At 45.0% G+C, this 27,138-nt stretch overlaps 1 protein-coding gene across 11 annotated transcripts in view; it reads left to right on the forward strand.

Annotated features, from left to right (window-relative positions):
- Positions 1-27,138, forward strand: part of SLIT2 (slit guidance ligand 2) — a 530,767-nt gene that overhangs the window by 453,922 nt on the left and 49,707 nt on the right. For all 11 annotated transcript variants that reach the window (XM_068278011.1, XM_068278031.1, XM_068277940.1 and 8 more), the window contains 8 exons: positions 2,181-2,324; positions 5,579-5,745; positions 6,981-7,113; positions 9,357-9,425; positions 11,642-11,713; positions 12,588-12,659; positions 13,571-13,642; positions 15,704-15,867. In XM_068278011.1, coding sequence (XP_068134112.1) covers positions 2,181-2,324; positions 5,579-5,745; positions 6,981-7,113; positions 9,357-9,425; positions 11,642-11,713; positions 12,588-12,659; positions 13,571-13,642; positions 15,704-15,867 — 893 coding nt within the window. The remainder of the gene's footprint in view (positions 1-2,180; positions 2,325-5,578; positions 5,746-6,980; positions 7,114-9,356; positions 9,426-11,641; positions 11,714-12,587; positions 12,660-13,570; positions 13,643-15,703; positions 15,868-27,138) is intronic.

A 27,138-nucleotide genomic window follows, 5' to 3' on the forward strand; every position in this document is an offset into this window, starting at 1 on the left:
TTACAAATTAAATTAATTATGATTTTTTTTTTACAAAATTTCACATTACAATTTTGCATCATAATTGTGATTTTTGACGGGAAAATACGACTATGAGAAATTTGTGCTCATCAGTATCTTTACGTTTCACGTCTTTGTGAATGTGCTGCCTGATCTTCTGTTTGAAAGTAGTGGGGCAGTCCGTCCTTGTGCTTCAGCATCACTTCACTTCCTGTCATTAGGGATTCTCTTCTGCTTCAGATTGACATTGTTTAAGCTGGAAAATCATGTTCCTAAGTTGTGTGGTTAACATGGGGGGAGCGTAAGTAAAGCGCTGGGGGTGCTTGGGAAGTGGAGCCTTGAAGCTTTCTTGAAGCCTGTGCAGAAACACCCACAAGAGCCTTGCAAAAAAAAAAAAAAAGAGCATTCTAAGAGCCGACAGGAACGCTGCTGACAAGTGCTTCCTTTACATTCTGCCTTTGTCTATACAAAACCGCTGCAGCCCTTGGGGTAATATTCTTTTAATACAGATGGGAGCCACATTTGAATAGTTTGAGTCCTTTCTTACACAAATACAAGTAATGTCTACTCAGAATATATGTGCTGGTATAAGGACTGTGCTCAGAGCCTTAAAGAGGAACTGTAACCAAGAATTGAACTTCATCCCAATCAGTAGCTGATACCCCCTTTCCCATAAGAAATCTTTACCTTTTCTCAAAAGGATCATCAGGGGGGCCTATATGGCTAATATTGTGGTGAAACCCCTCCCACAGTATGATGTCAGGACCTAGGTCCTGACATCACACTGTGGCAGCCTCCTTGCATTATGGGAAGTAACGGCTGTTTACAACTGCCAAGCAATGAGTATCTCATTATCTGCTTATGTATATCTATGAAAAAAAAACAACCTTTTAGCCTATTGCGTTGTTAGGAGGTGTGGTTATAGATAATGGCAGTTAGTGCTGTTTGTGTTTTTTTTTCATGTCTGCCAGTAGTAAAGACGATGATATGCAGTCTGATTGTGGATCAAACAATATGAACAAATTACATGGCGAATATCAATCATTTCTTGATCTCTTTTCTATTTTTTAACTTCTCACTTTGCCATGTATTGATTTATTTTTTTCCCCTTTTTGCTAAAGTTCCTCTTTAAAGTTTAACCAAGGTAACATGATGAGATTAATATGTGTATGTACAGTGCCAAACACATTAATATCTAGGCTGTGTTTCTTTTTTTTCTTTTTCTGTCTGAAAGAGTTAACCTTCAGGCATGCAAGTTTCTCTCCTGTTGGACCTTTGTCAGATTATAGCATAACCCCGCACTGATAAGGAATTACAGCCAACTCTTTCCTAAGACAGAGGAACTTTTTAATGCAGGGAATAGATAAAAAAAGGTCAATAGTTTACGTATTTTAGCTCTGGGACACTTAATAGACTGGCATTGTGTAAAGACATTAAATTTACTTTGTAAATGTTTAAACATAAAATAAAACCATGGGATGTCTAAACAAAAACAAAAACGTCATTTTATGAGTAGGAGGATAGATGCAATTGTTTATCTCATCAGTTTATTTTCACCGTGGGTTCACTTTAACCTCCCTGGAGGTAAGTCCGACACAGTGTTGGGCTAGCCGCCGCAGGGGATTGCATGGCCCCGGGAGGATTTTTTAAAATAAAATTTGTTCCATAGTCTTCAGCTAGCACTTGGCTAGCTTCCTGTGCCCCCCAAGTGCCTCAGCTCTCCCCCCGATCCCTGACAATACATACATAGCCCCCAGGGATCCCGCGATGGCGCAGCCTCCCTATCAGCTCCAGGCTTCGCTATGGGTAGGATCGGGACTGCGCATGACGTGATAACGTCATGACGTCATGTCCGATCGTCGCCATAGCGACGACTGAAGCCAATTGGGAAGCTGCGGCTCTCGCGGGATCGCGGACGGGTTAGTGTTGCCGGCGGCGATCGGGGGGAGCAGATAGGTGCCGGGGGACTTGGGGGCCACAGGTAGCTAGCCTAGTGCTAGCTACGCAGTTTAAAACAACATTTATTCCAAAAATCCCTCCCGCAGACGCAGCCTCATAAACTGCGTACCGCCAGGGAGGTTAAGGAAGAAGAGTGCATTGCCAGGGTTGTGCGGACTTTTAATATGTATAACCTTTTCTATATCACATAGCTGATGATTTTTCTGTTTCCTCTCTTGCAGGATGCTGAGGAGTAATCACATTAGCTGTGTGAATAATGACAGCTTCACGGGCCTGAGCTCAGTGCGATTGCTTTCTCTGTATGACAATCAGATTGTTACAGTGGCTCCTGGAGCATTCGACACGTTACATTCCCTATCTACCTTGTAAGTTTACTCTTTACAAACATGTTCTTGCCATCCTCTGAATATCTTGTTTTCATTACTTGAATTACAGGAGAAATGGCGTCATTCTTACTAAGGAGTTTCTGCAGCCCAAAGTTTCCTATGTAGCTCAATTTGAACTTGTTCAGTTTGCAGGACCTGGACTAAAAGCAGATCTTGGTAATTAATTTGCTTTATTCACACAATGGGCTTGATTCACTAAAGCGTGATAATAACTGATATCACAGCAGTTATCACGCGGTCTGCCGCACGCAAAGGTTAGTGCGTGCACAGCGTTACTTCGAGTGATAAGCGTAGGTTTGCGTGCAATCACGTGCAGTTTGCGCTGTTTCGGGGGCACCCAATGCGCCGTTTTCGTTGCACCGGGTGCAACGTTTACAGGGCAGCGGCTGCGACGTTATTGTCACATTGCGCACTATTACCGGCTGCACGCGCACTGCACTGGCCTCTGCGCAATGTGTGGGCGCAAACCACTTCACTCCGTGGTTTGCGCCCACTAGGTCTTAAAGCACACTAAACAGCTTAGCGCTGGTTAGTGAATCAGGGCCATTGTGTGTATAGCACAAGTTACAAGACAAGACACAGAACATTATGCTTTTCTTTTGGCAGACTCAAAGCGCCAAAGCTGCAGCCACTTAAGGCGCCCTTCATGGGCAACCAGGATTATTAGGGAGCCTTGCCTAGAGACTCCTTACTGTTTTATGTAGTGGCCTTAGCTGGAGATCAAACCCTGGTTGAGTGCTCAAAGCCCAAATCAAAGACAATAGACTTACCAGTACGTTATCCAGCTGACCCTGTATACCCTGCGTTTTGTATTTTGCTGACTGTGCACACAAAAAAAAATATAGTTTAGTGAATACACCAAAAGTAACTAATAAAACCAATGTGCACAGAGTTTGAGTCAAAAAAAAATCTCCATTTAGTTTTACAGTCAAATGCTACAGAAGCTAAGGGACCAAAACATGCCTCAAAGTAAGCCAAACCTCACCTGTAAGATAAATTCTAATAATAATCAGGGTAATAAAAGAGTAAATCTCTGTACAGAAGCAAAATGGTAAATTGAATCCATGCTAAATTGGTCAAATGTGCTTGGAACTACTGCAAAATTTGCTTCTTCTATGAATTTAGCTGCTGGGTGGGTCAGTCAGGTGTGACTATGTAACACAAAGTAGTTAGAATATTAGATACCTGGCTAAAATTTCCCATGATCCCTTTATAATAGTGCCTAAAGGAGGAGCAAGGTCTGTTTTAGTTTACAGGAAGTGTGTCCAAGACCCCCTTTTCCTAACAGGAAATAGCTGTCTCTAGAGGTTTGTATGGAATGGATAGTTGCATAGCTATAGGTATGCACAGCTTTAAGGCGAGTTTTTACAATTGGCAAGTGCAAGTTTGTCTTGTTCAATTTGGAGTTTAGTTGGGCTTTAATGGACACCTGAAGTGAAAGGGATGTGGAGGCTGGCATATATATTTCCTTTTAAACTCTGCCAATAATAGTTTTACCCATAGATCCCGAGCAAGCAGATCAGCTGTTTGACTCAAGTTTAACTGCATTTACCACATGCTTGCTTCAAGTGTGTTATTCTGAAAGATCGGCAGGACTGCCAGGCAACTGGTATTCTTTAAAAGGAAATAAATCTGGCAGCCTCCATACCCCTCTCAGTTCAGTTGTCCTTTAAGCATTCACACAAGCTTCATACAACAGTGCCATGGAGTCTACAGAATGACCTTTCTCACAGCATGTATCAGGTGACAGGTACACTTAGAGACAGAATAGATTGTCATTACGGTAAATTCCCAGCCATTTCTGTGAGTCACCAGGACCATTAGAGCCCTGACTTCCTCATGTATATGAAATGTGACACGGTAAAGCGAGCCACTCATTTGGGAATATGAAGGATGGCATGTTTATGAAGGGTAGGGCTGTCAGCGCAGAAGGAATGAAGTGCGAGGATGCCAGGGTTACCTGGGATTGCGAGCAAATTCATTTCTATAACTGGCATGTAATCAAGTCTGCTGTCAGTTTGAATTGGAAAGCTGCTCCGTGAAGCTGCAGACGAGATGGAAATCTCAAGGAGACAAATTAATAAAACTGCGCTTGTCAGTTTAAGTCCAATAACAAAAAAAAGTAATCCACCTTCATGCCTCTATCAGATGGCTGCCTTGTACGGGGGGTGTGGCTAGCAGAGAATGGGCGCAAACTGAAATAACCTGTTAAATGAGTTGAATAGAATTTCACGGCATTAATCTGATACTGCTGCTGGCCAGTGTGGATTGCAGAAAGAATGGAGCCTGGCTCAGGTTCGGTCACATTCCTGGAATTAATCGCACACTTACCTGATTTAGCACTCCGCTTTGTACATTCAGCCCCAAAAAAGTGAAATGTCATCCATTTATAGGAATCATATTTTTTATGAATACTACATTCTGTTTGGAAATACTGTAGATACACATTTCAACTCATTATTCCTTACTGCAGCCTTTACACAGGTTCCATAAATGGCTAGCATTCCCATTCTTAAAGGTAATTTAAAGTTAGAGGGACATGGGGGCTGCATCTTCATTCGCTTATAAACAATGCCAGTTGCCTGGCTGTCATGCTGTGCTTTTGGCTTTAGGGTTGGTTCAGCCCAGCTCCAGCTCTTTTCTGTCTGTCCCAGAAAATAAATGCTAATGATATAGCTCTCTATTAAGCCGCAGGGAAATTTGGGTGCAGGATAAAGCCGAAAAAACGTCTCACCCTGCTCCTGCAAAAGTCCCCGCTAGGTTAAATACTATCCTCCCTCCAGGTCGCCGTGTACAGTGGGGAAATACGTAATTTGTCTTCCAGCTATTGCCGGCGGCTGAATTACAGTGTTTTTGTAATAATTTGGGCTCTGTCTTTTGACAGCACGAAATTACTGTCTGAGCGCTGCTTTAGCCGTAATTCTTATTATGACCTATGGCAGCTATGCCAAAATCTCTGTTGCGGCGTTTACTTGCTCCAGGTGTGCAGTGCATTATGGAGCTGTGAAGTTTACCCGTGAAATAAAGACAGGAAAGCAGTCAATGACCACCATTTGAGAAGAAAAGCTATCTGGGAATATAGGCTATTTCTGATCCTAAATCATCCATCTATTTAATCTTTTATGCTGTTTTCCCTTTTCTTTATTTGTCAGCCTAGTAGTACCACATAGCTGGTGGGCCTATTGCGTAATGTCGCCATAGACTGAATTTGCATTGTCTTCTTATTAATAAAGGAACCTTCTGGGAAACCCCTTCAACTGTAACTGTCACCTGGCCTGGCTGGGAAACTGGCTTAGAAAGAAACGCATTGTAACTGGAAACCCTCGCTGCCAGAAACCGTACTTCCTCAAGGAGATTCCCATACAGGATGTGGCAATACAGGACTTTACTTGTGATGAAGGTAAGATATCGGCAATATGTAGATTCCCACATTCTGCTTGTGGCATCATCACTGCTGTGTGACAATACGGTACACTGCCAAGGCTAGAATCCATCAAAGCATGGATCGTGTAACAGAAGCAGCCTTGTAGTATTGTGCTGGTGTAAAGATGTGATAGCAGCATGTTGCCATGGCAGCCCATCTATTGAATGTCCTGATTTCAGTTAGCTGTTTCCAGGGTCGGTATTTTACTTTTTACCACCCAAGGCCTACTATCACCAGCTGCCCCCATCCTAAACTCCCCCAACTCCGCTCAACACGGCAGGGGTTAGATTGTAGGCTTCTCTGAGGACAGTAAGTGAAGTGATGGCAAGGATAACATTGTAAGCTCCTCTGAGGACAGTTACTGCAGCGTTGGCAGGGATTAGATTGTAAGCTCCTTGGCGAGCGAGACACATTTGGTGAGTGACAGGCAGCTCAGAGATCACTGTAGTGCCTGTTCGCTGTCTCTTCATCCATCGAGTGCCAGATCCCGCTGTTGTTAGCCGCCCAGCGCTATGTGCAAACTCTGTGTAGCAGGCAGTCTAACTGCTCCTGCCCCTTGCTCTCCTGGTGCCCTAGACGATGGCCTTTATGACCTTGCCTGAAATCCGGCCATGTTGTTTTCTAGTCCCTGAGAATGCTTGCTGAAAATTTGTGAGATTTTATATGGCCAAGCCTGAAGAAATCTGGCTGTACAGAATGGTCTACTTCTCAAAGGTCTGAAGTCATTTGGGAATGCTAGTGTACGGTATATGGAACAACTTCCAATTTCTCAGTTATAAATTGTTGGTACGCTTATTCTTATGTGTGCTTAAAGAAAGCACAAGGTGGATTAAAATAGAAAAATTGGATAATAAAAAGAGGGAAGCTTCTGGATCCTCTAGAGGCTTTCCATATCCTGGAGACCACAGGGGTCAGTCACTGCCCGGTACCCTCCTTAAGATCACGACTGCACTCCCCTTTGTTCACAAGTATGGACATACTGTGCCTGCACAAGTACAGCATGGAGTAACTGCTCTCATACATGGAAGGGAGTGCGGCCAAGTGATCATATCTGACAAGCTCTTGTCAGATTTGTTCAGGGGTCCATGCACGGCAACAGTAGGAGTCAGTAGGATCTGCATAGCCACAGAATTCAGCCATTGCCCTGCACATTTTTTTGTTTTAGAAATGACAATACAAATGAAAATGACAAGGTTATTTGCAATTTCTAGGCAATGATGACAACACTTGCTCACCGCTTGCCCGCTGCCCAGCGGAGTGTACCTGCCTGGATACTGTGGTGCGTTGCAGTAACAAAGGACTGAAATCATTACCAAAGGGCATTCCTAAGGATGTCACGGAGCTGTAAGTATCATATTGTAGCTTCTGTGCTTACAGTGATCCTGAACTGACTTTATACAATTAAAAGCATCAGGTGTTATTTAGCATACATGGGAAAAGGGCACCGGGTGAACTCCTCTCCTGCTGATATTCTATTAACGCTCTACCTAACATACCTCTCACACTAACCCTCCCTCAACCTACTCCTAACACTAAGGGTGGCCTCTAGCGATCCAATCTTTTTCATCGAATCTTACCAAATGTATGTAGTGGAAGAGTATCTATTCAAGCACTTTTCTACTACATAGGTTTGGTAAGATTGGATGAAAAAGATTGGATCGTTAGTGGCCACCATTAGGGCTCTTTTCCATTAGCTGTGATTCCATCTAAAAGTTGGATTGCTAGCGTTTTGCAGATCGCAACAGCACAATAATTAACATGTTATTCATTATGCTGTTCTTCCACTATTGCATTTTTTTTTCTGAATTGCAATTGCTGGCCTGCTGCACTTTTGACTCATTCACAAAACTATTGTATAATAAGCAGGGCCATCCCACCCATGACACTAGGTGACACCGCTTCCTCAGACGGCGTCAGGTGTCATCCCGCCCAACCTCTCGCTCCCGGTCGCCACTGAGCCTCCTCCTCCTTTTTTCAACAAGTTAAGCGGTGGCCGGGGAGGGAAGGGGTTGCTTTACTGGGGGAACCTACCTCGCTTACTGGGGCAACTATACTAGCTACCTATACTGGGGGCAACTATACTACCTATACTGGGGCAACTATACTAACTATCTATACTGGGGCAACTATACTACCTATACTGGGGCAACTATACTAACTACCTATACTGGGCAACCATACTACCTATACTGGGGGCAAGTATACTAACTACCTAAAGAAAACAACACAAAATCCTTGCGCTTCCACAATGAAGATATGGCCCCTTTAAACAATCCTTGGTCTCTTCTATGGTGTACACAGTATGCTGGAGCTCCTCCACCACAGGGTAAAAATACAATCTAGAAAAAACAGGAGCGCTCCATAGTGTGTTACCAAGGAAACCAGTTTATTCTTATTTAAGGCTCTACTTACATAAAAACGATTTAAAATTCGCCTATAAGCGGTAAGGCACATCCGCTGAAAGCCCGAGGGGATGGATCCACATGCGCTGTGGCCTGCAGCGCGGTCTCCGATAGCCTGGGAGTTCCGTCTCTCGAGGCAGTGGGCGGAGTCTATGCCTGGCGTGCTGATAGCGTCACCTATACTGGGTCAACTATACTACCTATACTGGGGACAACTATACTAACTACCTATACAGGGGCAACTATACTACCTATAAAGGGGGCAACTAAACTAATACTGCGGGCAACTATGCTAACTACCTACACAGGGGCAACTATACTACCTATAAAGGGGGCAACTAAACTAATACTGGGGGCAACTATACTAACTACCTATATAGGGGCAACTATACTACCTACTAAACTAAACTACCTATACTGGGGGCAACTATACTAGCTACCTATACTATAAATATGTCCACCTCCATATCCCTCTCACTTCAGGTGCCCTTTAAGTAGAGCCAATTAAATAGCCTGCATGTTTTTGGACTTGGGAAGAAGACAGACGCATTTGCTAGAACATCACACATAAGTGGAGAGCATCCAATGGCATGAGGGCTGGCTCACACTTGGAATTACGCAATTTTGCCTTGATTTGCGATTGTGATTCCGTTCAATAGAATGAGAATCACATTGTAATCGCCCCCAAAATGCTGCATGCAAATCTAAAACGGTGCAATGAGAATGATCCCATAGGGATACATTAGTAACAGCGCTTTGCTGATCACCGGCTATCAACAAAGCGCTAAAAAGCACACGAGTGGGAACCAGCCCTGAGTGTGATTTGAACCCGGAACGGGTGCTGCAAGTGTGGAACCCAGCCACTGTGTTGTCTGCTGATGTCATTTACTGCACATGATAGTGCAGGACTGTATAACACACACCTGCTTTTTAGCAAAACATTTTTTTTTTTAAGCCTTAATCTAAAAAACTCCAGCAGAACAGGAGGCAGCAGATTTGTTGTACAACAAATGCATTATGCATCCTGCTGACTCAGAAAAATGTATTTATGAGATGTAGGACTTTTCATTCTACTCTCAGCACCATTTATCTTGCAGCCTCTGGGACTGCAGAACGTTTACTTTGATATGAAAGCTTTTAATGGTGCCGAACAGTGATATATTCCGTTTCATGTTTGTGTTATAGGTACCTGGACGGAAACCAGTTTACCCTTGTCCCGAAGGAGCTTTCTAATTACCGTCACTTGACGCTCATGTGAGTAGAAGAAGCAGCCATTTTCTTCAGTGTCTTAAAGGACCAGGGTATCAAAAGTAAAATAAGGTGTTTGACGTCTATATGGGAAAAAAAAAAAATATTATTATTTTGACAAGTAGCTTCTGCCAATGAAGAATTTCACCTAAGTTGGACTGGAGAAAGACAAGTCACACACATATGCAGGGGTGGTCTAAGCCACGTGGGGGCACCGGGACAAAACAAGATTCCCCCACCCAAGCAAGTAAAGAGCACCAGGGAGGTCACCTGGGAGGCCCAGCGACGCAGGCATCCCTGCAGCGGTTGGGGCACTGGGGCAATTGCCTCCTTTGGAAACATTGGCCCTGCACATAAGTGCTCAATGAGACTTACAGAACTCCGCAGTACATTTGTAAACCCAGCTGATTGAGGCATATGAGTTAAAGTGAATCTGTAGTGACCAAAAAAAAAATACCTATGGAGAGGGAAGGCTCTGGATTCCTATAGAGTCTTCCTGGTCCTCTTACAGTGTCCTGGTTCCAGCACTGACCCCCGTTAAAGCCTGCCGCAGTGCCGCCTCCAGGAGCCCTAGGATGCACTCCTGTCCCTGTGCGTTTCCAAAGACAGGTGGCACCCTACTGGCACACTTACGAAGCAGTACGAAGCCGCTCATCTTTGGAAGCACTCAGGGAAACTGGTACCCCAAAGAAATATTTGACCAGTTGGGTGAATATGCGCAACGGAGGTGACTACACTGGAACAAAAGGACCAAGCAAGGGCAGGGAAGGCTCTATAGCAAGGGTGTCCACATTTTTTTAGGTCAAGGTCCATACTGTCATTCTTGGGGGTGCTAGGGGGCCAAACTATCTAAATTTAACAACATTTTTGCTGGAATTCTGTCAAGTAAAACATTTCCGTGGGAAAAAGCCCATATACTGTGTGCAGTTAGCACAGTAGCATCTGCTAATCATTGGCTGTTACTGCTGCCGACCCCTGCATGCGGCACCTGAGATACAGCCTGTGGGCTCTATGAATAAACAACTGTAGAGCGCTTTGGGGGCCACCAGAAATGCCTCTGTGGGCCACGTTTTGCCCCCGGGCTGGATTTTGGACATGCCTGCTCTATAGGATCTATAGCCTTCCCTCTCCATAGGTTAGTATGTGCCTTTTTATTTTCTTGGCTTCAATATCACTTTAAGTCCACGTTTCTGCATTATTTATTTGTGTAATGTTTTACCACCCATAGTTAACTAAAGTCAATTATGGTAGTTACATACATCTACATATCGTGCATAACACGTCTTCCAGTTATCGGAATCAGAAATATTTTTAATCACCAAGAATGACCGAGTGGTGCCCGGAATTGGGTTTGGCACATACAACTGCTTGGGCTAGGAATGTGTAAAATAGATAATATAACAAGTATAGACAGGAGTGACAACAGGAGTGACATCAGGATGTGAGAATGAACACAGTGTTGCACTTAACAGTCATATCAATCCGACAGCTGCAGCCTGGGAAGGGGGGTGATGGGGGTGGGTGCTGTAGGTGGGAGGGCCTTAAGTGAGTTCAAGAGATTGACAGCAGAGGGGAAACAGGAGTTCCTATGCCTTGAAGTTTTGGTGGAGATTGCCTGAAACCTTACACCTTACCACAGTTTAGTGAATATACCGCCTGGTCCCTTTAACCATTGTCTTAAACTACAGTTGGCTGCAACTGAGCTTTTCATACAGTTTTCGGTCCGTATTCTCCCTCCTTTGAAGCAATAAGTCTGTTGTTGTATATGATACACACATAAATGCATTGCGCATGAGTTTCTCTTTCACATTGCTTTCTGATTTATCTCATCTCTCATCGATTTGTTGGCTACGGATCACTTCATTCTGAAATGTTTAGCTGGACATCCTGGGCGGACAAACCTATCGCTGTGCAGTGATGGGACTATTCATAATGGCTGCATCAAATCTCTGTTTTAAAATGTCATTTTAAAAACGATGTCTGTTTTTCTAGTTTGTGCTGCACTTAGCTTAAATCTTCACTCAGCGTTCAATCTATATAAAAAAAAATACCAGGATGTGTTTATGGTGTTATTATGGCGTTTTATGCCTAGAAGTGTATCGTAAAAGAACCTCGCAGCAATATAGCGTGTTATTTTATTTGCCAGCCTCGCATTCAGCAGTATATGATCACTGTAGGAGTGGGGGTGCAGCATTGTAACTGGTGATATATGCTTTTTTTAGTGACCTGAGCAATAACCGAATCAGCACTCTATCCAACCAGAGCTTCAGCAACATGACTCAACTCCTCACCCTGTAAGTATGATGATGGCACTTTGCTTACCGCATATAAAATCATCTATTTCCCATCACTGCAGACTCACAGGCACTTGCACTTTAGATTTGAAAGCGATAACGGTCTTTACTGCAGTAGCAGCACATATGATACTTTTATTCTTAATAATGCAAATTGCAGAACATTACTGTACTTTCTGTTTTCTTATTTTTTCTGTTTCAAAGAATTTTATTGACAGTTTTACAAAAGAAGGCACTCTAAACATTGTACAAATATACAAGTAAACACGTTATCTAACAATAGGGCTCTAGGTATGCACTACACCCCACACAGTGAGGTGAGCTTTACAACATAACCAGAGGATACCAGCAGCACCAAGGCAACATATGCCGGCATCACAATAAGGAAATATAGTCAGATTAAATATAAATTAACTTTAAACGAGGCCCAACAAGCAGGGTAAATGGACGTAACAGGAAAGACCATCTGCGTGGCGTTAGTAGACTGCGCAAAAAAAAAAAAAAAACTTAGTGAGTAGTTAGGGTCAAGGTTGACCAAAGAAAATAGAGGAAAGGAAGTAAGGTATGAAGGAAGAGAGAATGTTCCTTCTTACTTACTCCTTTCTTTTCAACATTAGGAGAGGACTCACTACTGAATTTCTAAACTATCCAATGGGTAATGTGATACGCCCTTCTAAAGGGCATAGCGGGTGGGCAGAGCTAGGAGCCCATGAGCAGAGATCTTTACACTACATCTCCCAAAACATAAAAAAAGCTGGTGGAGAATTCCGTTATTCTCAGCAGATAAACTATAGATAACATTGAAAGGAATATGTGTGAAGCAGTGTCTGTGGTTGTGTATCCATGTAGTAATTCTTTGATTTTCATTGTATAGGATCCTCAGTTACAATCGCTTGAGATGCATTCCTCTACGAGCCTTCAGCGGACTTAATTCTCTAAGACTCTTGTAAGTAAAAGGTGGCCTATCTCTTGGGATGAATAGTAGAACATTTATCAAAGGCTGTAGAAACACTTGGAAATTGAACCATTATCCTTTACGTGAAAAGTAGATGTCTTCCGGGATTTAAAGAGACACTGAAGCGAAAAAAAAAATATGATATAATGAATTGGTTGTGTACTATGAATAATTACTAGAAGATTAGCAGCAAAGAAAATATTCTCATACTTTTATTTTCAGGTATATGGTGTTTTTTCTAACATTGCATTATTCTATAATATGTGCAGAATACACAACACTCAGCATTCAAAATGATTCTTTCAGAGCAGTCTGTGAAGTAATGACCTCTCCTCTAGCAGAGAAAAAGTAAACAGTTCACTTACAGTTGAGATAATAAAAGTCAGATAACAGCCCTCTCCACGACTAACTTAGTCGGAGAGTTTAATGGCTTGTTTGCATAGAGATAACAACTGGAGTTTCTCAACTCTTCCTGTACTGGAAACAATTAGAATGATGTATCTGATCTTAATGTTTTATTTCTTAGCTGTACTACACATACAAATCATAATATCATAATTTTTTTTTCGCTTCAGTGTCTCTTTAATAACTACCATTGCTACCGATTATTTCAGTTAAATGCTTCTTATATTTTGGTTTTGCAAAGCTGCTTTATTCATGTTGATACACTGTTGCATGATTGGCTCCTTTCAGATCCCACCACATCATCTCTGTTTACTTCAAGTCAGGACTTTGGCTAGGCCAATTCAGAACATGCTTTTTAAGTTACATTTTTTTCCTTCCTCCAGGGATATTAAACTGACTTTATATCAGTAGATTATTTTGTGAAAAAAAACTACTTTGTAGTAAGTGTTGTACATTGTTATGTGTTATCCTAATTTTGCCTGTCTTGTGTGTTGCAGATCTTTGCATGGCAATGATGTATCGACTGTACCTCAAGGGGCTTTCAATGACCTTTCCTCGCTTTCACATCTGTAAGTTCCTCTTTTTTGCTATTGATAGGCATAAAAGATTTAAAAAAAAAAAAAAGCAGTGAGAGTTCTATTTGGGACTGAAAGTGAAATAAATTATTCACAATGGATACATAAACAGTAATAATAACCTAACATAGTAGCTGTTCCCAATGATATCATAAATTAAAATCAATAGGAAAAAAAAACCCTTTAAGTTAAAGTTCATCTCCAGGATTGGGCCACTATATGTCTTTCCATCTGAATGCTGCTAAATGTATGCAATTTATGCAATTCCTGCTAGATTTGATACGGCAGACAAAGGCTGTATACCATTGCACTTGATTGGCTGACAGGCGTCTGCTGATCAGATAAAGGTAGGAATGTGCTAGCTGGGAGTGTGCATTTGCTTTCCGTGTGTTTTGCAATCAGCATTCAGGTTAGAGGCAGTGAGGGTGATTCCCGTGTTGGTGAGAGGTCCAGGGCTTACCTGTATCTTCCTCTGGGTATCGCATGGTGGTTTAGGGGCCCCGGTCTGTGGCAGATTCCGGGACCCCTGACTGTTGTGTGAACCAGTGTTTTGTGGCACTATATGTCACACTTCGCCAACCCCCATTGCTTTACATCACAGCTGTCGTCTATCCACACCTTATACTAGCCAGAACCCCAGCAATTATGTCATGTTGGGACTTTTACCTGACTTCTGGAGGCAGACTGCCATGTCTTCAAAGTAGCCAGGCCAGTGGCATTTAGAAGTAGGAGTAGGGCTACCACCACTGACTGTCTCCCTTGATTATTGATTGACTGGTTGGTGGAGCAACTGTCATAGTCATGGACCTCTCCTGAGTATAAGGGGGGGGGGGGTTGGTTGAAGAGATGTGACCAGCAAAAGTGGGGCAGTGTGGATGTGATGCATGGTTCCTTGGATGCAACAAGAGCGGTTATGGGAGAAAAGGAGTTGGGACAGTGCGGATCAGAAACAAAGAAACTTGGAGGCACTGTGGCTCCCTGGACTGGCCAGCTAGATGGTGAGGTCACATGACCACAACAAGAAGACCCTTAATGAACAAATGAAGTGAGAGGTACATGGAGGCAGTCATGTGTATTTCCTTTTAAGCAATACCAGTTGCCTGGTAGCCATGCTGGTCTACTTGGCTGCAGTTTTATCTAAATCACACCAGAAACAAGCATGCAGCTAATCTTGTCAGATCTGACAATAATGTCAGAAACACCTGATGTGCTGCATGCTTGATCAGGGTCTATGGCTAAAAGTATTAGAGGCAGATGATCATTAGGATAACCAGGCAACTGGCATTGCTTAAAAGGAAATAAATAAGTCAGTCTCCATATACCTCTCACTTTAATTGTCCTTTAAAACTGAGCATGGGGGGGGGGGGGGGGGGGGAGTTTGGAGAATGCAACAACAACAATGAAACATTTGTAAAGTGCTTTTCTTCCAAAGGACCCAAAGCGCATAAGCTTGTCTCACATGAGTACATAGTGATGTGCAGAGGGGAAAAAAGTTGTGTGATCATAAAGCCAGTCTAAACTGGTGGCTTTACAGTTTTGATTTAAACATGTCCAGCGTTGGAGCTGTCTTGATTAAGTTTGTCAAGGCATTCCACAGGGTAGGGGCAGCATGACATAAAGCTCTGGCTCCAAAGCATTAGGTTAGATAGAATGGAAGGATGGGTATAGTTTAAAAAAGAAAGCCCACAACTGGATATTGCTAGATTTTATGATTAGCAATGCACTGCTGCTTAGATTACCACCTTCACATAATACAAGTCGTACCTCTCAGCTATAACTTGAGCTGATTTGAATGCCTTTACATTGCCTCGTCAATGTTAATTCATACGGAATAATGTTTTTGCTTTTTTTATTCCGAAATACAAAAAAGACTCTATATTTTGTAACAGAAAGTGTCATTATTTACCTATGCAGTATTTTAGAGATTAGAACTGACAAAATGAAAATATCCAGTCAGACTTTCCGCAGTGAGCAGTGAAATGTAAGCCCCTGAGTTTCTCAATCCTCCCTGCAATGCATATTCATCACTGACAGACCTGTCTCCTCTCTGTCCAGCGCCATCGGGGCCAACCCTCTGTACTGTGACTGCAATCTGCAGTGGTTGTCAGAGTGGGTGAAGTCGGAATACAAGGAGCCCGGTATTGCGAGGTGTTCCGGCCCAGTGGAATTGGCAGACAAGCTGCTCCTGACAACCCCATCCAAGAAGTTTACATGCCACGGTAACACCTTATTTATGCCTTATCTGTCTATGAAAAAGCAAAGATTTATAGCCTGGGTTTAAAGGGTGCTCTTCTATTATTAAGGGTATTTTCCAGAAATGTAGACATACTGTACATAGGTTTTAGTTATTCCACCACCTTTATATTAAATGTGACGGGCAAGATGAATTTTTTGTACCTTATCTGATCCTTTCTAAGTGTTCTGAGGTTACGAGTCATTTGTCTCCTCGTGTATTGCAAGCATTTCCTCCTCACCATCATTTTATCTTCTTTTGTCGACACTTCTGTCACAGGAGCCCTAGTGGCTGACCGCACTTAGCCTTCTAAACGGTGCCAGCGCACAGATCGTGCAAACTCTGGTCGCAGTCAATGCGCAGGAACCGTTAAGAATTAGCCGCAGACAACTCAGAAGGGAGCCTGTGAGACACGGGTAATTACAACGTCACCTACTGGTTCAGAGTAAACTGCCACCACCGCGGTTACCATGGGACTGTGGAGCCCACTAACTGACTGACTAGTCCTGCGAATAAAACGGTTAAACACACGATATTCTGTCTAGCCAACAACAAACAAACAGTAGCGTATCTTCAGAGACCCGGGATCAGTTCTGTGTGTGTGCTGATAAGCAGGGTAGCGGACAGTGAATGACTTGGAGAAAGTCGTTTATTCACGCAATATAAATAATTAATATATACAGACAATTATTAAAATCACAATTATTAAGACAGTAATAGCCAGTATAAAAAATAAAAGAAGGGAGAAAAATACTTAGCTCCTGGAAAGATGTCCTTTTTGTGGGAAAACAGAGTTCTGGGTTTCAATTTGAGTTCAGAGTTCAGACCAGGTGGATGCCAGCATATCCTCAAGCTGGCATCTGATGAGTTCAAGATGTTTCAGTGTGGAGGACACTGAGTTTGGGTCCTCAGCCATTCTTATGCCCCTGCTTCAGTAGGAGGGAGTGAGGGCGGGGAGCCATACACCCCCTTAGAAGATGAGATGAGCCCTCCCCTTATCCTGGGGGCTAGAAATCATATCTACCCATATATGGGCTCTATCTCACCGAACCGTACAGGTCAGGGCAGATTTATTAACATTTTCAGGTCTGTCTCGATTTACCCAGCGCCCTGATACCAGACATGAGGGGTGGGACCCCTGTGGTATCATCAGGGCATTTTCAAACTGCCTAACTGGCAGTCCTTACCTCAGAATGTTCTGAAACTTCCTCAGAACCAGCACCGGGGCTCATGCTACACTTCCCCCACGTTTGGCGAAGCTGCCATCTCAGGAACCCCAGAAATATGACAGATCTGGGAAGTTATGGATTATGCTATGAGACTCAGGTTTATTCAGGATGTGTTCTAGCTGCTAACTTCCCTTTGATCTTTACCAGTGAGCAAGGTGTCAAGACCTCCCGGAGATTTGTAGCCTGCCTGGCTGCACCTAGGCATCTTGATCACCCCTTGGTTAATTAACATCTACATGAGATCAGCTAGGTGTCACCTTATACCTGATGGATGGGCCATCCGCACAGCTTGAAGCCAGGGGCTCTCTGGGCCCAGGCTCATTAGCATATCAAAAGAGCCATCCAGCCTTTAGGATGGTGCTCTCTCTGCTAAGAAAAGGACTTCAGCTCCCCCTACACACTCAACCCAGATTGTATCGATTTGAAGCGCAATCGATGCAGGGAATCGAGTGTGATCGCTTTTTCTTCACGGGCGGTTACAGGACGCACCTGCGGCCCCGCAACCGTCCGTGACAGCCCTCCCTGGGGAGAAGGCAGATAGACATTCAGCAGCAAGATGTGTGTCGTTGCCGCTAACCTGCGAGATCTGATCTAGTTCCCCGTTGGCGTTCTGGGGTCGGCTGCCCGCTGCGTGTCGGCCAACCTGGCTGACGGGTCTCGGGTTGCCGGTGCGGCGGGAAAACCTATTGGAGCCTGTGGCTCGGTTCCCCTGGACCGGGCGCGGTCTGCTACCCTCAGGGTTGACCCGACATGGACCATTCTGGACAGGGCGTTTGCGCCACTGCAGTCGGACGTGGTGTCTGCCAGGACTGCTGACAACGGGCAGTGGGTTGGTTAGGTCAACAGCCAGCCCACGCAGGGTTCCCCTGCTAAGTGGCTGTGGACCTAAGGGAACCCCGCGGGGATCCCTGGACCTTCCCAGCTCCTGACAGACGGCACATGCTCTGCAGTAGTTTGCTACATCCCTGTTCATCCGGGGCCAATAAAACTGTTTCCGAATACCGGCAAGTGTCTTGCGGACCCCTGAGTGCCCTGTCAGAGGATTACCATGTGCGGATTTCAGCACATGTCCCCTGAACGCACTCGGGACCACAAGCCATTTGGTATTCGCGTGGGATCTACCTGTAGGGGGCTGTACAGACTCACTGTACAGTCTCCCACCTTCCCAGTACACCTTGAAAGCGGCCCCGTCTGCGAGGGGCTCAGCGGCTTGCTGCCTGAGCACCTCCAGGCTTGGGTCACGTTGTAGTGCGGCTGAGAATACGGCGCTGTCAGTTTCAGCCAACTGGCTCATGTCACACGAGGCCAGCGGCTGAAAGGTCTCATCCCTGCGGTCAGAGGAGGGGGAGGAGGCCGGAACCCCCTCCACCTGTTCTGAGCTCGGGTTCTGAGCAGTGCAGCTGCGCGGTACTGCTAGCACAGGTACACTGTCAGAATGGCACAGACGGACATTACTCAAATCATCATTGCATGCAGTAATGACATTGACAGGTATAGACATTTTCTCATTACAGACAGGTTGTACAGTAAACTCAGGTACAGTTACAGCATCATCACAACAGACAGTCTGTACATCAAACTCAGGTGCCTTTGAAGCAGGCACTATTGAACCTGGTACCCTTGAACTGGGCACATTCAACCCACCTCCCCCTGGTGCTCCCCCAAGTGTATAAAGTACCTGGTGGTGGGTGGAGAGTCCGTCTCCTTCCGTGAGCGACAAGGCGGTCGTGGCAGGTTCATAGTAGGACACAAGCTTGCCCAAATCAGTCCCCAGCAACACAGGGACTGGGAGATCCTTCATAACCCCAACAACCCTTTCTTGGATTCCTCCCACTCCCCAATCCAGCTTCACTGTCGCGTGGGCTATGTGAAAAAGGGTGCCCTCTACTCCAGTAAGGGCAAGGGATCGGCTGGAGCTGATGCTCTCCTTTGGCACAAGATGTGAGTGAACTAACGTGATGTCAGCTCCGGTGTCTCGAAATCCGGTGACAACTTTGCCGTTCACTCTAACAAGTTGCTGCTGGTCGGTTCGGTTGCTGATTTCCTTTCCGCGGGCAAACAGGACAACATCTGATGATCCAGGCTGTGGTTCGCTGGCGGGCCGCCTCTGCTGTGGGTGAGGTGCAGGTGATGCAGATGATCCAGGTGCTGGTGGTGTCTGTCTCCGCTCCGGACAGTCGAATTTCATGTGTCCGGGCTGGCGGCAGTAGTGACAGGTGACCTCTCCAGGCGCTGCAGGCCTAGGTGCAGCAGCTGCGCTGGGTGGCCTCTGTGGCGGACGGCTCACAGGGGCAGGAGGGTCTGCCGAGGTATTGGGCTGACCTCCTCTCCAGCTGGATGGGACAGTTCTGCGGGTATCAGCCACCCGGGTAGTTGCAAAAGTCTCAGCAAGGTCTGCAGCGACAGTTGCTGAAGCCGGCCTGCGTTCTAGCACAAACTGGCGTACATCAGCAGGGCAAATGTTCAGAAATTGTTCCAGGACTATCAAGTCCTCCAGGACATCATAAGACCCTTTGGTGAGGCCTAGTGTCCACTGGCGGAGTGTGGTGAGCAAGCTGCTGGCCACATCTCGGTACGAATCCGAAGGCTTTTTCTGCCAGGCCCTGAACTTTTTCCGATAGGCTTCTGGCGTCAGCTGGTACTTAGTAATGATAGCGTCTTTTATAGCAGCATAATCATTATCCTTCTCCGCAGGCAATTCTGCGAAGGCATCAAGCGCTTTGTAGCGCAGCAAAGGTGTCAGATGTCTGGCCCACTGGTCTTGGGACAGACGATACTGACGGCATGCTCTTTCAAAAGACCGCAAAAACAAGTCAATGTCTGTGTCTTTTTCAATATTAGCAAATTTAAATTTTGCACTTACGGGTGGTGCAGCTCCTTCAGCAGGGAGGCTGGGCGGTGAACTCCGGCTGGCCTGTTGAACCTTTGCCATGTTGAGCTCATGCTGTCGTCTCTCCCGCGCCTCTGCAGATTGGCGCTCCCGTTCTCGCTCAGCGGCATCCCTCTCTGCGTGGCGTTCTGCGGCTGCGGCTGCAGCAGCAGCGGTTTGCCGCTCCCGTTTTTCCCGCATTTGGCGCTCCTCACGCATGTACTGCAGGTACTTGTCCAGGTCAGTGTCCATCAGCTTTTGTAATGCCTGCTGCATTAGTGGATCAGTACAAACGGACAGTCCAGTACTGGCCGGTTCCAGGCGAGTACTTTCAGAAACTCTGGGATTGGGGTCCACACTGACATTCTCCTGCGTAACTGTTGCAGCAGGGCCCGCAGGATGCTCAACCTCCGTATGCGCAGAATCTTCAGTCTCTGGTTCCCCTTGACTTGGGTCAGATGGGCTGGTATCCACTTCAGCGGACACCCCCGGCTCCCGCAGTTGCTGGGTATCCCATTGAAACAATTCCGTTACCAGGTCCCGTTGTGTCTTGCGGCCGACATCAATGCCTCTCTCTTGGCAAAGATTTTGCAGGTCCGCCAGGCACATTTTCTTGTAGTTCCCGGACATTTCCATGCCAAATAAAATAAAACTTTTGGGGAGGGGTACTGGCTACACAGTCTCTCTGTATATATAAAAAATATATTGCCTTCCAGCTACACCAACGAATTAGTTCGTTTCTCGATAGCGCTAGCGCTATCGTAGATACTTTCAGCACAACACAGGTCCCAACCGCTGCCTAACACTGTCACAGGAGCCCTAGTGGCTGACCGCACTTAGCCTTCTAAACGGTGCCAGCGCACAGATCGTGCGAACTCTGGTCGCAGTCAATGCGCAGGAACCGTTAAGAATTAGCCGCAGACAACTCAGAAGGGAGCCTGTGAGACACGGGTAATTACAACGTCACCTACTGGTTCAGAGTAAACTGCCACCACCGCGGTTACCATGGGACCGTGGAGCCCACTAACTGACTGACTAGTCCTGCGAATAAAACGGTTAAACACACGATATTCTGTCTAGCCAACAACAAACAAACAGTAGCGTATCTTCAGAGACCCGGGATCAGTTCTGTGTGTGTGCTGATAAGCAGGATAGCGGACAGTGAATGACTTGGAGAAAGTCGTTTATTCACGCAATATAAATAATTAATATATACAGACAATTATTAAAATCACAATTATTAAGACAGTAATAGCCAGTATAAAAAATAAAAGAAGGGAGAAAAATACTTAGCTCCTGGAAAGATGTCCTTTTTGTGGGAAAACAGAGTTCTGGGTTTCAATTTGAGTTCAGAGTTCAGACCAGGTGGATGCCAGCATATCCTCAAGCTGGCATCTGATGAGTTCAAGATGTTTCAGTGTGGAGGACACTGAGTTTGGGTCCTCAGCCATTCTTATGCCCCTGCTTCAGTAGGAGGGAGTGAGGGCGGGGAGCCATACACCCCCTTAGAAGATGAGATGAGCCCTCCCCTTATCCTGGGGGCTAGAAATCATATCTACCCATATATGGGCTCTATCTCACCGAACCGTACAGGTCAGGGCAGATTTATTAACATTTTCAGGTCTGTCTCGATTTACCCAGCGCCCTGATACCAGACATGAGGGGTGGGACCCCTGTGGTATCATCAGGGCATTTTCAAACTGCCTAACTGGCAGTCCTTACCTCAGAATGTTCTGAAACTTCCTCAGAACCAGCACCGGGGCTCATGCTACACTTCCCCCACGTTTGGCGAAGCTGCCATCTCAGGAACCCCAGAAATATGACAGATCTGGGAAGTTATGGATTATGCTATGAGGCTCAGGTTTATTCAGGATGTGTTCTAGCTGCTAACTTCCCTTTGATCTTTACCAGTGAGCAAGGTGTCAAGACCTCCCGGAGATTTGTAGCCTGCCTGGCTGCACCTAGGCATCCTGATCACCCCTTGGTTAATTAACATCTACATGAGATCAGCTAGGTGTCACCTTATACCTGATGGATGGGCCATCCGCACAGCTTGAAGCCAGGGGCTCTCTGGGCCCAGGCTCATTAGCATATCAAAAGAGCCATCCAGCCTTTAGGATGGTGCTCTCTCTGCTAAGAAAAGGACTTCAGCTTCCCCTACACACTCAACCCAGATTGTATCGATTTGAAGCGCAATCGATGCAGGGAATCGAGTGCGATCGCTTTTTCTTCACGGGCGGTTACAGGACGCGCCTGCGGCCCCGCAACCGTCCGTGACAACTTCATATTCAGACATCCTATAAAAAGAAATTTTACAGTTTCCACATGGAGCCTTTCTTCACATTAGTGCTGGAAGGGGACACCTTGTGGGTCAGATTTAGAAATACTCACTGTTGTCCAAAACGACCCAAATTAAGGTTGAAAATATTTCTATCTCGTAGGAAACAGTTATTAAAGGAGACCTCCAGACTGTGTTAAATGTACCCCTTACTAATATGAGTTATTGCACTTCAAGGACACCTGACCTGAGGCAAAGCTACCTAAGGTAAGCACAGAAGATGTTTATGCTGGATCCACATATCTCTGTGCGTTACCCTACGAATTCCTCTCCTCGGTTTCCCCGGTCCCTGTAATCACAAGACAGACAATGCACAGACAAGGCCGGATTTGTACTTTGTGACGTCCAAGGCCTACTATCACCAGCTGCCCCCAGACCAACAGCATCCTAAGTTCCCCCTTCCCCCATGACAGGGATAAGATTTTAGGCTGCTCTGAGGACAGTTTGGGACATGATGGCAGGAATTACATTGTAAGCTCCTTGGCAGGCAGCACATTTGGTGAGTGTCAGCTCAGAGATCCCTGTAGTGCCTGTTTGCTGCGCCTTCATCCCCTGAGGGCCAGAGCCAGATCCGCTAAATGAAAAATTGTGTAGCAGGATGAATGTTTGACAGGCTTACTGCTACTGACACCCTGCTGCCCACAGTCCGCCCCTTGCTTTCCTGGTGACCTAGGCCAAGGCCTTAGTGGCCTTACTAGAAATCCGGCCATGTGCACAAAGGTATGTGGATCCAGCATGAACATACCTTTGTGTTTATCTTAGGTAGCCTTGCTCGGGTCACATATCCTTTAAAGTGACTCTGTAGTTGGATACTGCCCCCCTATCTGGGAGTGAAGCTACATACACAGTTCAGTTTTTCCTCAGGCATCCTTTTGTGTGTAACTATGACAACCCTGTCCTTAGAATAGAAGTGTAAACAGTATCTTTGTTCTGTTACCTCTAGACTTATTCAAATAATTCAGTAGACCAGCTTTTATGAGAAGTTACATTCATTACAAATGTTAACCCATTGAGTCATTTTTAAATAAATTTAGCCCAGGTCCATAGGACCGTATAGGTTCTCCAGCCCTGGACCTTAATAAATCTGTTTCTGACCCTCAACAAGTACACCCTCCCAACTTCCTCCCCATGCTTAACTTAAGAGGTGGGCTTAGCCAAATGAGTTCATTTAGGGCTGCTTCACATGGGCTTCTACCGAGCTGCTGCTCAGGGTCTCATTAAACTCGGTTGCTTTTTTTTTTTTCAAGAACGCCAATGTTTAACAGCTAAGCTTTTAATGTCTTTTGAAGGCTTTTAAAGGCTTTCAGTGCGTGGTAGCGTTTGCATTGTTTGGGCTTTTTGGTGTCTTTTGCAGGAAAGGGCTGGGATTTGTATCTTCAGGAAGTGAAAATACAGGCTTTTGTTGCCTTTCATTGGCTTTCAGTGTCTTTTGCTGGCATTCAAGTGCAGCACCAGCAACAGCAAACGACTTCTAGAAGCTGCATGTTGCTTTTGAGACAAGACAAGATGCCGGGATCTACTGACAGGCTTTCATGAAAGCCTGGAAAAGCTATTACTAAACCTTCTGATTCACTTGCATAGGAAGGCACTCAATCCCTAAAAACGTAATTTTGCCTGTCGCCCAAAGCACCGCATTTAACACCCACAAAGCGTCCGGGTGAATCAGCCCTTATACATGCCTTTCAATTTCAGTGACCCGAATATCTCTTGCCATGTTCGGTTAGCAATAGACTGTGGATGTCAATACTTGTCCACTGACAAGAACTTAAGGTAACCATACACTGGTCGATTTGCCATCAGATTCGACCAACAGATAGATCCCTCTCTGATCGAATCTGATCAGAGAGGGATCGTATGGCTGCCTTTATTGCAAACAGATTGTGAATCGATTTCAGCCTGAAACCGATTCACCATCTGCTCAGCTGCCGCTGTCACTTGTCCTTGTCCCCCCCCCCCCCCCCCATACATTACCTGAAGCCTGGTCCCAGCATCTTCACCGCATCACGGCATCCGCGTATAACTTTCTGTCACTCCAGTGACAGCGGAACTTCAAATAGAGCGCCCTCTATTTGCACTTCCGCTGTCACTGCAGTGACACAGGAAGTTATACACGGATGCCGTGATGCGGAAGGTGATGCGGAGAAGATGCCAGCCAGGACTCCGGGAGCCGGGAGGTGATATGGAGAAGATGCCGGGAGCCAGCTTCAGGTAATGTATACCTGCGTCGATCGTACGCCGCTAGCGATGCGCTCCCTACCCGCGGGTGATCAACGGTAATTTCCCGCACGGCACGATCGACGGGACCGATCTACTTCGGGACGAAATCGATCGAAATTTAGCGTGAACGATTTGACAGCAGATTCTATCCCAGTGATCGAATCTGCTGTCGATCGGCGGGTAATCTTTAGTCTTGAGTTCAATAGGAAACACTCATATGCAATATAGAGATTTATATAATATATACAAATAAGAATTAAATTAATGTAATTAATAAAAATGTCTTCACTCCTTTTATTAGTCATCTTGAATTAAAAACAAACTAATTTAAGACATGTAACATAAACAGTTCTGTGATTCTCAGAAAACAAATAGTCTCTGTAAATAATTAGCATTGTTTTGCTGCTGCAGAGAATGCCACTTAAGAATACCAAGGTCTGCTATTAAATAGAATGGAATGCCATAGTTCCCTTTGCTTCCAGCAGTGCACAGATTGGACTTTGCCTGAAATTACCTTTGATTAGAACCGGATGGACTTTGGGTTAAAGACTTATTTATTTTGTGGTTTTAGTTCAGCTTGTTGAAAAGTATGCAATGTGCAGTACGTTAATTAGAAAGTGACTGCAGCTTTTAATTGATCAGGGTTTTATTTTCTTCAGTGCAAGGGTAGGCCCCGTTCACACTGCACGCGTTTGTGTCCGTTTTTAAGGTACGCGTTTTGTGTGCGTTTTGCGAGGGCCAGAAAAATCAATGCAAAGGTATGGCCCTCGTTCACATATACGCGTGGCAAACGTATGCGTGGCAGAAACGCATAGTTGGCAGAAACGCATTATAATGAAAGTCAATGGGCGCGCACTAAAAACGCATGGCATGCGTTTTTGTATGCGTATTCGGAGGTGCGTTTCTCGTCGGAAGTGTAGCTGACTCTTCCAGGTATGATCAAAAACGCATAAGGAAAAAACGCATACAAACGCATTACAAAAACGCGTACAAACGCGTACAAACGCATGCGTTTTTCCAGTGCGTTTACTACATGCGTTCTGCACGTTTTCCACACGCACATAATATGAACAGGGCCTAAAAATATTTCTGCAGTAGGAAAAGTCAGACTGCAGCAGCAACTCTCCTGAAAACTAATTAGAGGTCATGAAACATCTGTATGGCATTTAACAAGCATGGATTTGATAAAATCAGATGTGCAGCTAGTGCATGATTTGTGTCAGTGATCTGTTCCAAACATCTGAGACAGAAAAGAGTCATACCTGTAAGAAGTGCTCTGAGGGTACGTTCGCACTTGTGTTCCCACAATCTGAATGTGCAGGAATCGTGCACAGATTGTCGCACGCAATTGTTTTAGACACCATGCGCTCTCCTTTGCGAAACTATGTCCACATTTGTCCACAGCAGCACAGTGTAAAATGTAGAGAGAACACGCTAATGTCCAAAACAAATGCAGCCGAGTCTTCGAATTCTAAGCGCACATGAACCACAGATTTGCAACACACATTGAATTATGCTGGGTGAGCGGCAGTTTGCGTTTCCTAGCGTGAAAAAAAGCCTGGCAGCTGGGCCAAGTGTGAACTCTGCCTAAGGCCAGGTGCCCACTACAGATCACTAATTGCAACCGCTTAGCATTTTTTAAGTGTTTGCAGAGCTTTTGCCATTTGTGGTTAGCGATATCCATGTTTTTGGGGGGATTTAGGTAGTAAAATCACTGTAAAATTGCTTTTGTATATCGATTGAAAAGCGATATTGCAGCATTCCTATCTTTTGTATTGGAGCATGATCACTCCAAAAATGCTGCAGGACTCGCAATTGCGATTTCCCTAATGGCAATCACTCCTGTGGGTTTGCCTCCATTGACTCTCATTTACCTAACGACTTTTCCAAAGTGCAGCTAAAAGCTCTCTACTTGGTCTTAACCCTAAGGGCCTGTGCACACTGCTGCGCTTTTAAAATCGCATGCGTTTTTTAATCGCAAGGTCTTTTGAAAAATTATGAAAATCCTGAAGACCTGTACACACTGGTGTGATACTATTTTTCTATTTTCATGAAGGCTTTGCAATTTAAGAATCGCAGGTGATTTTAAAAGTACAGCTCAAGTGCAGCAGTGTGTACAGGCCCTAAAGGAGGTTTTACCTGAATGCAGTAGTGATCTGTAAGAAAAGTCATACATTGAAATGCCCTGCTGTGGTAATTCTCTGACACTGAGTTTACTACAGGACAACTGAAGTGTGAGGGATATGGCGGCTGCTATATTTATTTCCTTTTATGCAATACCAGTTGCCTGGCTGTCCTGCTGATCCTCTGCCTCTAATACATTTAGCCATAGACCCTGAACAAGCAAGCATGCAGCAGATCAGGTGTTTCTGACATTACTGTCAGATCTGACAAGATTAGCTGCATGCTTGTTTCAGGTGTGTGTGAATCAGACACCACTGCAGCCGAACAGACCAGCAGGACTGCCAGGCAATTTGTATTGTTTAAAAGGAAATAAATCTAGAAGCCTCCATTTTCTTCTCACCCCAGTTGTTCCTTAAAGTGAGTCTGAAACAATTAAGCAATTGCAAAAAAACAAAAACAAAACATATACTCACGTAAGGA

The sequence above is a fragment of the Hyperolius riggenbachi genome, chromosome 1 (genome assembly GCF_040937935.1).
Source record: "Hyperolius riggenbachi isolate aHypRig1 chromosome 1, aHypRig1.pri, whole genome shotgun sequence".
NCBI lineage: Eukaryota > Metazoa > Chordata > Amphibia > Anura > Hyperoliidae > Hyperolius > Hyperolius riggenbachi.